The following is a 14066-nucleotide window of genomic DNA, read 5'->3' as shown; positions in this document are numbered from 1 at the left end:
CCCAGGGAGGTGGCTGGAGGTGTTTAAAAAGTGCATATATGTGGCACTTGGAGACGTGGTTTAGGGGTGGACTTGGCAGTCCTGGGTTAATGGTTGGACTTGATGATCCTAAAGGTCTTTTTCCAACCTAAACGAATATATGTAAATGCATAAACTTCTTATTTTCATTGTTCATCCATATGCTGTTACATCACTAGCCTTTGAAAACACTAATTCTTTTGTTAGTTTTTGAAGGTATCTATTCTGCCTAAAGTATTATGTTTTCTTAAATGAAAGTATTATTTGTGATTGATTGCAGTGCTTTTAATGGCATTTAATATAAATCTGGTCATGTACTTTTAGATTTTTTTGGTTTTGGAAAGTAATCTATCTTACATTTAACATTTAAAAGTGGAGGAAGGTAGGCTCTCTGTAGAGGCCTTACAGCAAAGTAAACTATATTCCAGGTTTGCATTGTCATTACTACTGCTACTACTCCAAGTACAAGAGATGAGCAGTACAACTCAACTTTTACTACTGTGTGGCAAACTAGAAGAGGAAGAAATGTAGTGGGAATATATCCTGTTTATCTGGAGACAGCATGTGCAGTTCTTAAAAAATATCTTGAAGGGAAAAATGAAACTCTCTATTTTATATTTATGGATTTTTCATTTGTCAGTCTGTTAGTATATTAAGTGATGTAAAAAACATGTTTAAAGGCATTAGACTTCCCTTTTAGAGGAAAATGTAGTTGTGTTAATTACGTCATAGAATAGAAGTAGAACTGTCCTGGCTTTGGTTTGAAGCTTTTGATGAGAAATTTATTTATAAAAGCTAGTATCTTCAGTCATACAAGTATTATGATGATGTTCAGGTCCCACTTTTTCTAATGCATTTCTGTTTTGAAGACTTAAGTAATATGTTTATGTAAAACAAGCTGCTTTTCTAAAACACCAGCTTTATCTGGCTTTTTCTGTGATTTGATTTTACTCTTCTTCGTCTCGGTGGAGACAGTATGGATGTGGTTTACTAGTGCTTAGGATAGTGCAAGAATATAAGAGTATGTTTTGCATGGCAAGATACTGGTGCCTAAGAATACCATGTATTCCAAAGTAACAGTGTTTTTATCCTAATGCTTTTTCATTCATGTTGCTAGGGTACTCCTAAATGGTATTTTCAGAAATAATGCATGTTTCTAATACTTTGGTTACAGTAAACATCAACTCTATTATGTTTTCTGCAGTGTCCTAGGCTTCTTTTTGCATGCAGAGCCTTTACATTCAAGTCTACTCTAAATAGCTTTTATTTCCTTTTGAATATGAAACATAAAATGTAAGTATTGTAAGTGTTATTATTTCTTTGTTTACTCAGATGAGCAACACTGTGGCTAGCCCGATGTCAACAGTTTCTTCTTCAGGCAGTGGAAGAAAATCTACAAGCTTTACACCTGAGTTGCAAAGTATGATGTAAGTCAAAATACCTAGTAATTTCTGCATTTGGTATGCATCTTTTAGGTGGCTATGGTTTCTTAGGATGTGTGTGTAATGCTGATGGGGGAAAGAACAAGTATTAGTGGTAGAATTGTTAGTGTTTTACTTCTGATTTGTAAAACTTTTTCAGAGGTGATTTGGATAAATAAAAAAAATTCCTATATCGAAAGGAGAGAAAAATCCTACTGAGCAAAGAAATTTTTAATACTACTTTAGAAGTCTTGCAGACCTGTATTTCTCAGTCCTTCATCAAAGAAAGCTAAGCTTCCTGTTGTTATATATACTTATTTAAATAAATATTTTGTATTAACATCTTTCAGTGCTAATACAGAAAGGTAGACTGCTGAGATCATAATATTGCTGATGAAATTAAGATATGGAACACTTGTAAATGACTGGGTTTTGGCAGATAGGAAGTGGTTTGAAAGATAAGTTATTTATTGTAAATTAACAGCAAATTTCTTAAAACCCCAGTTCCAAGCTGTGATACTATATGATATTTGCAGCTTACAACTTCTGAAACCTTCAGTGTTGTTTCGACAGGTGGGTTTTGTCAGTGTTAAAGATACTTCCATAATTAGAAGGAATCCTTCTGTAGAAGTCTTTATCTTTACTGGTAACCCAACTACACTGGGCTGACTGCAAATCTTCATTTTGTAGAAAAGCAACACGTTCATCAAGAAGTTTGACCTACCACTAGACAGCATTTCCCCCCCCCCCCCCCCCCCCTTTCTCTGCATATCCAAGACACTGTACTGTCAGTATGGGGGTGGGGTGGGTGGGAAGTAATGAGCTTGTTTCTGTTTGGATTCATGCTCCTGATTTATCAAACGCTATAAAGTATTTTCAGCCTAGAGCTAAAAGAAATCGTAACCTCTAAAGCTGCAGATAGACTTGAGCCACTACAGCCTAGCTCTCTAAATCATACATTTTTTAAAAAAATAAATAATTTTGAATGTTACTTATGGAGTAGGGGCGAGGATGCATATTTGCCAGTTGCTGAGGTCAGCTACACATAAAAGGGAGCTTTGCTTTATGAAATCTTGCAAAAATGTCTTAAAGGATTCTTCCCTGTATCCATTTGTCAGAGTTGAAAATGAAATTGAGAAAGCTAGTCCCAGAGTACTGAGACATAAATCCATGGTTTCAAAAGATAGTGGTAATTATTGGCTCCTTTCACTGAAGTGTTGGCTCTGGAAGATTGTCCAGGGTATTGTTTAAGATAAGATGGAGGAGGGTGGACTTAAATGGGAGTTTTGGGCTACTGATCTCTACTTTGAGTATTTTCAATGATCTTGCTGGTAATTTTTTACTGTGTTGCTTTTTTTTTTTCATAAATTTTGAATCGGCTATATATAAATCAATTACAGCGTCCACCTTCTGACCCATAGATGGATAACTATGTTGTAATGACAGGGAAATTTTATTTATTAAAATTATAGATGTGTCCTGACTGTTACCATGATATTATCCTTTTGACCATTTTTCTGTAGGTCATTAATTGTTGAGTATCTATTAATTTGTTTGCATGTGGCTTTTTGTACATGTACAAATGAAAATTTTTAGATAGTTTTATATGAAATGTTCCACACTCTTTCTTCCCCTTTCCATAGTGTTAGAGCTGAAGATTAGGACAGGATGAAAGTTAAAGCTTTATTTTTATAAATATGTATAAATCTACAGTCTTTTTCCTGCCAGCTGCCTTCCATGACTGTAAAGAAGTTAAAATTTCAAGCCTCCACAGATAGTAATTACCTGCATAAAACCTGCATTTGGCTTTTTAATGTAATGGAAATATTTAACATTTTGGTATTGCTGTATCACACTAGATATGCTCTTTGTTTTCACTTTTGCACTTCTGAAGGAGTTAATTTAAGGAGGAAGAAGGTGGTTTAGGTCACTTCAGGCTACATTTTAACTGCTTTGGTTGTTTTATCTTGGTCAGTTATGGACTTGACAACAGTTATATAAGAAAAATACTAAGTCTTCATGTTGTGTGCCAAGTCCCCAACCTTCCCTGCTCTCTCACGCTCAGCCTGTTCATAATAGTCCTCTCTGGCTCCTTGCTGCTATGAGGATACGAGATTTTAAGCAGGTTAAATGGTGGTGAGAATAATGCTGTCTTGCTTGTCCTGTCATGTGTTGTAGACTGACTGTCATGTGACAATTTCTGATTTGCTCTACAGACAGTAGATAGGAAAGGAATTACTTGCCTCTCAAATTCTACAAAGTTCCCTGTCCAAAAGTAGAAGATGCAATTTATTTTCAGTTAAATGTCCAAAGAGACCACTAGATTGTTGTTAAGTGGAGCATAGGATGCATGCCACTGGAGTATTTTTCAGTATAATGCAAATGAGATAACAAACTGTTTCCTGTGCATTGTATATTCTAAAGTAGATGAGTACTTTTTTTCAAATGCAGTGGTTTGCTGCACCGAGTTCTCTTCAGATAGAAAAACATTAGCTCTCTTCTTCAGGAGAGTTCTATTCAGTTATTGTTCACATCTATTATAGTCATCTGCACTGGAAAATGTAAGTGTTGTTCTTGGTGGAGAAAATAACTGTAACTGTGTTTAAAAAACAAAAGAGCAGTCGTGAAGTTTGGAGTGAAAGAAGCTTCTGCATTAATTTGGATCAGTATCTGGGGAGCCTGCATTTTATTTAATTGTGGACTTCCTGATAAAGTATTTTGAAACTTCCCTCCCCGCCAGTATACACACGATTCTGTCAGAATGTAGAAGTTATTGTTGGCCATATAAATGGAAGAAATGGACGTTTTCCTTTTGCTTCAGAACTGCTGCAGTTATACTTTGAAAGCTATGCAAACAGATCTTCTGTGCTTCGGAGTAACAGATTTCACAGTTTCATTAAACTAGCAGGAACTGAGGAAATTCCTTGAATGTAATGAGCACATTGAAACTTGCCTTTTTATTGTTTCCTGGAAAAAAGGGGAGACTTTTGAAATGATGGAATGCCAGGGATGAGCCATGGGGAGAGAAAAAAGACAGCTGTTTCTTTTAGCCAGGACTGGAAAATGAAGCTATTCCTTTAAGGGAACTTTCCAGGCTCTGACAAAACTTGATGTTTTTTATAAACTACATAATTTAGGAAGTTACAGATTCTCCCATTTAGGCAATTTATAATAAATCCATACTGACATCTTAAGATCCTGGGAAACAGTAAAGGCTGGAGCATTACAGTGCAAAAAAGGTAACAACCTTCTTAAAAGAAAACAAAGACTATATCTGCATAGTATGTTATTGTGAAGTTCAGTAGGATCACTAATTTCCTATGGATTGTTACCCATATCGAATAATATGAAGAGTAACTTCAACTTGTTGGGTCTTTCTCAACAACAAAAAAGGTGTGCAGCAAGAAGATGAACTTGTGAGAAATAAGTCCTACAGGGACATTGGGTGCTAATGTGCTGTTGTTAAAAAATGGGCTGTGGGATTTTAGGGACTTAAAAGACAGAAGGAATGCAGAGAAACTATCTTTTTGAAGTGGAATATCCAATCCTGTTATAACCCAGTAGCGAGATCTGGAAGTCTGTGGATAACAGTGCCTCACAGTCTAAAGGTGGTATCTTTGATTAGTTTATAATTTACATCACTTGTTTTCAGTCGGGGTTTGATTCCCTGGAATGCTTAAATTTATATGTAAAGTTTGTGAGTAATCCCATTTAAGATGCGGAGGTTATTCATATGCTGCATCTGTTATGTATGCTACACCTAATTTTTAAACCACAGCACTGGAGAATGAGCTCAATCCTTTCGAAGAATTGCAAATTGCATGTTTATGATAAATAAAAAAAAATATTTTTGAGCTTATTTGAGAAGGCAGGAAATGTATGAATCTTGAAATCGTAAAATACTGCAGAAAAGATGTACTATTTTTCATAGCATACATATATGTTTACTTTTTTAATAATAAAATAATTCTGTTTTTCCATTAAAAGTATTTAAAATATTTACTTGGATTTGAAGAAATTTTTTTGTTTGTCAGGAAAAAAATCCATTCTGTGTGACATCTAATGCCTTCGTAAATAGTATTAACTATAGCTGGTGATAGTACTTAATGTGCTGATTATCTTAAGAGGAATACAGAGTTAGATAACAGTATCAGGCTGTCACAGATCACCCAAACATGTCATTTTACAGTACATTGCTTTTTATGTGGATATGTTTGGTTTTTAATTAAGACCTTTTTGCTATTTATTTTAAATTCATTCAAAAGAACATACTACTATGTAGGATTTGCTTTGACGCCTACATCCTTTATTTGTGTTTGGATATTTTATTATGTTACCATCAAACTTAGTGGTAGGTGTTAATAATTCAAAAAGTTTACCACACATCTAGTGCGTTTTGGTGAAATTTGTTTTACATAGCTTCATTTGGCTGATCTACAACCTGTTTCCAAACTAAGTGATAACCCTAGGTCAGTTGTACTTAAATCATAGTTCTGCCTGTTAGATTCACAACCATGATGATGTAGCCATTAAAATTCATAATTTGGTTGATATAATCTATTTTTAAATCTAAATATTACTTATAGAGCAAATTTCTGGAAACCATGACAGTAGAAACACTTGTGTTGAACAACTTGCAGTTGAAGAGTGTTTTTTTCCACCCTCAGTAAAATATCTTGATTTCTCTAAGCTATTTCAACTATTTACAGAAATACTAATTACTGTGATCTGAAGTTAACTGAGTAGTTGCTTTTATTGATTCAGTGCATTTTTTTCCCCCTGAAAACTCACACACAGAGGGAACAGAGGCCATAGTCAAGGTTAGTTGAAGTTATCAACAGAATACTTTTACAAATCATGTGAGCAAAACTTTCCAATGGCAAATATATTTTAGACTAGTATGAATCAAATGCTTCAGTTTTCTGTACCTTACAACTTGATCCTGAGGTGACCAAGTGTTTAGCTTTCCATGTTTCAGTAATTTTAAGAAAGCTAAACATTTGTAGGATGTGAATCTTTGATTTGTATTGTATTAAGTACAATTGTATTAGTTAAACTTCTTCAATATTTGCCCATTCAGACTGACTAGTAGAGAGCAGTTCTAGAACTCTGGTCACTCATGGAGTGTTTAGGTTGAGCATACTTTTATTTTAGACTCACGGGCATTGCATGGGATTTTTTCTTTCCTATATACAATGTGGTCTTATAAAATCTACTCTTTTTATTATCTGTTGCAACCTTGTCAATCAAATAAGTTACTTTCAGAGGTTTTTCTACTAAGGATTTATCATCCATTCCGAGATGACAACACCTTAAGGAACAATACTCTAAATTTTTGAATGTGAAGTGAAATCATCAAAAGTATGATCTCTGATGGATCTTTTCTCCAACGGATGTATTTTGATAACCACTGCTGACTTGAGTTGGATTACAGTTTGTTCAGCACTGAATGCCCTGTCAGATGTCGCTGATTTCTTTTAGTATTGGACGTAAATTTTTGAACACAGAAATGCAAATTGTGTTTGATAATAACAGTGCTTATGTGTGCTAAAATAGTGTTTTGTTATCAGTTGGGAAGTAAGGGAATTTTTTGCTCACTGCTGAAGAAATGCACGTCATACGTAACGGTAAAGAAATGCAGTGGTTCATACAGCTGTGCTTTACCAGCTTGGCTTGTGTTTGTATTAATCCTGTTTCAAATATCATAATAATTGTAATCAAAGTACTTGGTGTCACTCAGATTATATGATAACTAAAAAAAGTATGCAACATGCATTTTGTGCTGTTTGCGAGACATAATTTACTGTTGAATGATTTGCCTAAAGTGTTTTATTATATGCTTCAGTAAGATAACTTTTAAAATACACTCTCTCTGATTTCTAGCTCTTGCCCAAAAACTTTGTTGTTCTTTTTAGCTGTTACAGTCAGCCTGCTGCTTGGTTTTTGGTAAACAAACATCTAATTTTGTTATCAGTCTTCAAAACACAAATGGATGTTTTAATGTCTCTCTGAAAATGGGTTTTGTTGCTGGTAAATCCAGTTTGCAGTTGTTAAACCATGGCCTTGATTATTTTGTGGTTTTATTATATTTTTTTTTCTGTTCTACCCAAATGTCTAAGTTTGACTCACCCTTGTGAGGCAGGTATAAGCATAAAAATGAGAGTTGCCTTTCCCCTTGTCCCAGGTTCCTCATGAGGTTTCCCCTCATGCCAGATTCAGTTTTTTCCCAGGAAGAACAGACTTTTTAGTGTTGGTTTTCGTATGTCTTGGGTTTCTTGGAACGCAGAGCAGATGCAGACCCTGATTCTATTTGAAACAAGTAAATGATTAGAGTGATGAGGGAGCTATGCTGAACAGTCTAGATTGTTTTGAGTAAAAAGATCCAGAATTTATCTAGCATGCAACACAATGAGTGTATGCTTGAGTTGTATTTAATGATTTAGCTTATCTTACTGTATGATGAGGTATGGTAGTACTCACATTAACCCTATTATGACTCGTACCTTATGGCTTCAGTTGGTTGTATGTACCCTCTTCACTTTGAAATTGATCAGTAAAATCATCTGACTTTGGATAACTTGTTTGGAATGATAGTGGAAGAAAACAACAGTAATGACCTGGCTGAGGGAGCACTTTGGTTAACCAAACTGTAATTTGGGATTGTAAAGAATTTCTCTATTCTGTCCCATACTTGTTTACCATATTTGAACCCAGAATTGTGCTGAGATTGCATTGTTCAAAAATAACCAGTATAGCCTACTGAGCTGAACTGCTCTGCAAACATGCATAGAAGACTTGCCCCCCTCCGCCCTTTAGTAGAGAGACAACAGAAGGGCAGTGGCAGCAGATTTGGTACTTGTTTATCGGATTGTGTGTTGCTTTTTTTCATCTAGCTCATTAAATACAGCAGGCAAGAGTGGTATGAAATAATTCTGCTCTTAAGTTTTCCTTTATAGGTGGGATAGAGTACAGGAAGGACATTCATTAGAGAGAGAAATTACTACAGCTCTTTCTGCTGCTGCTGTGATATTTTTAAGCTTTTAAAGGCAGAGTCTCTTCTGTGTATGGTGCTTAGTGCAACAGGATTTTGCTGAGGAGGCCTGATGGGGTTCGCACAACTGGTAATAAAAGATGCAAGAGCTGAAAATGGAGTGAGTTTTGAAAGCTATTTGAAAACTCATTCTTTCAGGCTACCACATTTCTGTACTGCATTTTAAAGTGTAGTTATTTTAGACCTCCCTTTTTTAATCCTGCAGTTTCACTTTACCTTTCAGTAGCAGAGGTCACTTGAAAGACAGCCTGAACCTTGGCCTTATTAGTGTCAAACATCCTGTCTGAAATACACTCCTCCTATCTCTTGCTTCTCTCTTTTTGTTTTGTTGGGGTTTTTTTTGTGTGTGTGTGGTTTGTTTTTTTTGTTGTTGTTGTTGGGTATCCTGTCCCTACTTCTGAAGGGGGCAAAAGGTGATGAAGGATCTTAATTAACATATGGAGTAGTACCTGGGCAGTCTTTTACATAGAGCAAATAAATTGCTCTATGTATAGAGTCTCTTTACAGACATAGGAAAGAACATTCCTGTAACTAGTTTCAAAATTACATTTGTATTCAGAAACTTTTAAAAAGAAACACATCAAGGGTGTTTTTATGAGGAAAGACAGAGATTTATCTGGGCAACAGTTTTTACTATGAATAAAATTAACTGAAGTTTAGCATGACTCTGGGTTATGTGTATCTTGTATTTCTGCTCTACTAGTACTACATTTTTCTCTTGCTAGTTCAGAGTTAATGTAGGTTTTGCAGTTAATCTGTGAAATCAGTTTTGATTAGTATGAGAAGAGCTCTTCCAAGGTTATGATTCATACAGTTTTACTCAATTTGTTCTGAGTTGCATGCAACTTCTCAGGTATATCCTGTATTTGAAATTTGTTTTGAATTGAAATATTTTAAGATATACGGTACCAGGATTTCGAGCTCAGATTCCCAAAACTTTGTTTCAGGTTTTGACAAGTTGCTTTAAAATATCATTAATACCTAAGCAAAAGATTTTAAAACTTCGAAATTATCTGTTCTACTTAAGTGAAGACTTACATGTATTGTAACCAAATACTGATCAAACTGTAAACTAATACATGAATCAAGTTCAGCATTTTCTACTTCTTTTCCCCAGTGTAATAAATTGTAATACATTAGTTCTAGTGGGCTGAACCTGAAAATCCAGTTTAACTACAGTTATGACTGTAACAGGCAGATGTGTATGTTCTTAACTGTTGAAGTCTTTAAACTGCAGGTGCCTGCATGACTTGCAATCTCAGTTTATTTGTTTTAGTCATGTTTAATTTGACAGCACAGATTGTATTTTTATGTGTCTGTGTGCGGTGTTGTTATAGGACACTATTGATCCATACAGAACAGTAGGGAGGTGGACTCTATAATTAGTGATGACTCTTCCATTCTTCTGAAGTCATTGTGCCCAGTGGAATTATTTCCAATGTTATCAGATAAATTATTGAAAATTAACAATTATTAAATTTAACAATTAAAATTAACAAATATGTTAAGTGACCAGACTTAGAAGAAGTAGAAGGAAACAGCAGATTGCACTGCATCCTAGGTAGCTAACTCAGAGTGTCTTTCTCTTCTAGGTCCTATTTCTGGCTCATTCAGATATCCGCTCCCTGGCTTTGGAGCGCAATACTTACACCCACCCCCCACCCCCTCCAAGGCACAAAGCCTGTATAATCCTTCCCAGGTTTTGCTGGATCGATGGTAAAGTCTGCCTCCCCTGGTACATGGCTGTCTCTTTGGAGGTACAAGGTAGCCCTTAGTGGTTAGGGAAATGTGTTTATGTGTTTTTCTCTATCATTGTGAGTTCAACATAGTAATTTAAACCATGACGTTCTCCCTAAATTGGTCTGTAAGGTGATTAGTTTATCCTCAAATCCCACACTGGCTCTGGGACTTACAATGGAATAACTTCTCCTCTTGCATAGTTTCTAGCACTCTACAAAAATGTGACACCATTTTTTTTACATATAACTACGTGTATAAATGGTTTTATCATACTCTTGATTTCCATCAGATTACTTACTCTTCCAATTTAATTATATATTTAACAGATATAGATAACAAATATATAGTACACTGCATATTAAATATCACTGTCTCTTTCTGTTACTAAGTTGATTTTTAAATCTCATAGATCAGCATTGGATCTTTTTGTGTGTTTCTGTAGGACCTTCTATAATGATGCACTAAGGTGTTGCAGCGGTTAGAAGGGAACCCACCCTCTCCTCCATACCTCCTGTGGCTGTGAAATAGCTGCATACTTTTTCTTCTAGCTTGGCTGTAGAAATGGGAAGTAATATTTTAGCAGCTGTGATATAACTGGATGGAAGAAATGTCAATAAGACTAATGGCTAAGTTGGAGGTAGGTAAAGAAAGGACAAGGAGAATACTCTAATGGCATGTGTGAGGTTATTCTACAAAATCATATTGGCAGTTTTTTAATGTTGGCAGTGATGAGCTTTCTTAGTTTCAAAAAAACACCACTACACAGAACATGTAGTTTGTTCTTAAAGCTTTCTTTTTTTCTTTTTTTTATTTTTTAAACAAAATGCTGAGCACACAACTTGTTTGCTCTCCTGATTTGGTGACTTTTTTTTCTGCTGCAGTTTTTGAACAGAAAGCTATAAGCACTTTATGGTGTTAAAAAGCAGCAGCTTCTGACCTAATGTACCCTTGTCTGAATGATAATGTTACTTTGTTACTTATTTTTAGCTCAGATTGTTTTTCTCCCCTTTCCCCCAACATGATTTGTACAACTTTTAGAAAATTGAGTAGTTGTGGTTTTGAATCATCCTCTTTTTCTAGACAGAATGAGTATTTCTGAAGAAGCACTAGCTTGCTTATGAGTGGATCTTTTTCTTACTTAAAAAGGCAACAGCCATGACACAGCTTTACCCCCTGAAAAAAGAAATACTATAGACCCTTAGTAGGCTGTATTGTGACCCTGGAAGGAACAATGTCTTAAGTACTGTTGTTTGTGCTTTTGGTGAAGCACAGCAAGATAGTATAAACATCTGATATGTACACACCAATAATAAAAAAAGAAAAGACAAAAAACCTTAAAGGAATAAAGTTGAATTTCACAAAGTATGAATAAATGTAACTGGCCATTTCAAGTGCCGGTGAATACAAATAATTATTTTCATGGCAAACTATTTTTTTCCTATTAAAAATTAACACTTTTGTATTAGAAAAGGTTCCTGCTAATTCTATAAATAAGGTAGCTCCCTTCTAAACAAAGCTTGTAGCTTTTAGTTGTGTAGTTGTTATATTCTGAATTAATTCATAGGAAATCGAGACCCTGAGGAGCAGACCCATGCTTTTTTTGTGTGCTCATATTATATGAGTTTTCATTTAAATGGGTATACATTCATTCTCAACAGTTTGGCAGTATTTCTGGACCAGTTAAATAATACTACTATAGAATGGAATAATAGAAAAATTTAGGTTGGAAGGGACTTCTGAAGATCATTTGGTTCAACCTAACCTGCTTCAGACCTTAGATCAGGTTGCTCCACAACTATATGAGAAAAATGTGTTTTTATTTTACAGTCTCCTTTGTTTAACTGCTATAGCCTACAGTAGTAAACTGCTTTTTCCAATATAGCTAAGCTAGTGTAATTACTCTGGAAAAACTTTTAAATGTAGACTAGACCTTAATATCAAGCAGCATCTAAAATTACTAAATAATATTTAATTTTGAATTTCTGGAAAGTCCTTTTAACTAGCCAAGTTGAGGAGAAAATATATAGTCCTCATGGAAGGTATGTTTCAGTGTGGTTTAATATGTGACTCCATACCTATGACTACTTTTTCTGCTAGACCGCAAAGCTACTGCAAATCTATATTTTAAAATGTAGACATCAGCGTACTTCTGCATATTTCCCTGAAAAAATATGATTTAATGTTATAACACCCAAACACTTAGTATTATGTGTTTCCAATTTTTGAGGAACTTGAACAAAAAATCAGTAATTACTGTTTTACAGACCTGCTTCTCAATTATGATAAAATATTGTAACTGTTAAACTGTTACTGTTAAAACCAGAGTTTATTTTATATGCATGTTACAGTGCTGAAAGCTGCTATGAAGGAGTGGTTGGTTTTTTTTTTTTCAAGTAAGGAGTTTGAGTGATCTTGGAGACTTGATAAAGTATTGGAAAACATGAAAAACATGCCCTTCTATTCCTCCCTCTTTTTAGGAAAAAAAGTATTCATGTTCTAATTAAACTCTGTCTGTTTCTGTCCATGTGTTTATAAGCTTGTATACAATCATAACACATTGCTGACTTCCAGTTAATATTAATCTGCTTGTCTAGCTATCTAGGAAGAAACAGAGGAGTAAAAACGTTAGCATACAGGAAGAGGTTGATGTGAAAGTGAATTTTCTTAACATCCCTCTGCCCCTCAGAAAAGCTACCTGAGGAAGTCAGTGTTTTGTCCCTCTCCTAGTAACTGTATATTGGATGCCTAACTGTGTAGTTGGCAGATTAGTTGCAGCCAGATCTGTCTTTCATCTAATAATTTGATAAGGCAGTTCAGTCAATAGGAGCGAAGGCGGCAGAGTAATTTTTTTCTTGATTTACAGTCTTGGTGATGAGGACTTCACTGTGGTATACTGGATAGTATAAAAAATTACTGTGTGGTATTTCTTGTTGGGTGTTTCTCTTTGTAATGTATGCATGTTTGTGTATATGTTTACAGAGTTTAGAGGAGAGAAAAAACATCTTAGTTGCAGTGTGCTGATATAAGGGGGTGATTATTGACTAAGACTTTAAAACATCATCCGTATACATTGTGTGACTGAGAACCATAGAATTGAGGATGGCTTCATATTACAAGCTCTGATGTAGGAGAAACCAGTTTTCTCTATATTAGCTACTAGGAGGGAATGTAACCTTTTTCCAGATGGTCATAGTAGTCTCTTGCTTTGTTCTTTATGCACAAAAATATTGTTGTTACCTGTTTAACTTCCTAAGCCTCTGCTGATGCCCCAGTAATTCAGATTTTGCTTTTGACAGTGGACAGAACAGTTGTGTGAATTTTATGTAACTATGAAAAATGTAATACAAATAATGTAATTAAATTTAACCGTATGCAAATTAACTTTAAAAAACATGGAGGTATAAATGCTGATTGTCCCTGAATGGGATGTGTTAGAGAGTTATGGAAATGCTACTGAACTTGGACTAGGCACTTCTAGGTCTGTTTATGCCTACTGAATTGAAATTGTGAGTAGGTAGCCCTGTGATGTGAATACTGAACACCTACTAAACTGATCCAGCTTTAATACATGTTGGAACAGGGCTAGATATATATCTGGTGCCTCGCTAGAGAAAGGCTCAGTATCTAGATAGTGAACTTCTGTATTCTTTGTTCCTCTATTAAATGCTAATTGTATTCCTTCAAGAATGAGACTGTCTTTTGGAAAGGAGTGTATTAAAACCAGGTCTGCCTGTGAGTTTGCACTGGCAGGATCTTCTACTCCACCTGCCCAGGTAGGACCCTTCACATACAACTCTAGTTATGTGCCCAGTGCTGACTTTTAAAGTGTCAGCTCA

At 35.1% G+C, this 14066-nt stretch overlaps 1 protein-coding gene across 5 annotated transcripts in view; it reads left to right on the top strand.

The window, feature by feature from the left end:
* Nucleotides 1–14066, top strand: part of SUPT3H (SPT3 homolog, SAGA and STAGA complex component) — a 278050-nt gene that overhangs the window by 9553 nt on the left and 254431 nt on the right. For 4 of the 5 annotated variants that reach the window (XM_055713582.1, XM_055713581.1, XM_027808659.2 and 1 more), the window contains exon 2: nucleotides 1351–1445. In XM_055713582.1, coding sequence (XP_055569557.1) covers nucleotides 1351–1445 — 95 coding nt within the window. Of the gene's footprint in view, nucleotides 1–1350; nucleotides 1446–10672; nucleotides 10868–14066 lie in introns of those variants that run through there. The other variant, XM_055713583.1, reaches the window with a different exon arrangement.

The sequence above is a fragment of the Falco cherrug genome, chromosome 6, assembly GCF_023634085.1.
Source record: "Falco cherrug isolate bFalChe1 chromosome 6, bFalChe1.pri, whole genome shotgun sequence".
Classification (NCBI taxonomy): domain Eukaryota; kingdom Metazoa; phylum Chordata; class Aves; order Falconiformes; family Falconidae; genus Falco; species Falco cherrug.
The sequence above is the reverse complement of the archived record's forward strand: the minus strand, read 5'-3'. Positions and strand labels throughout refer to the sequence as shown.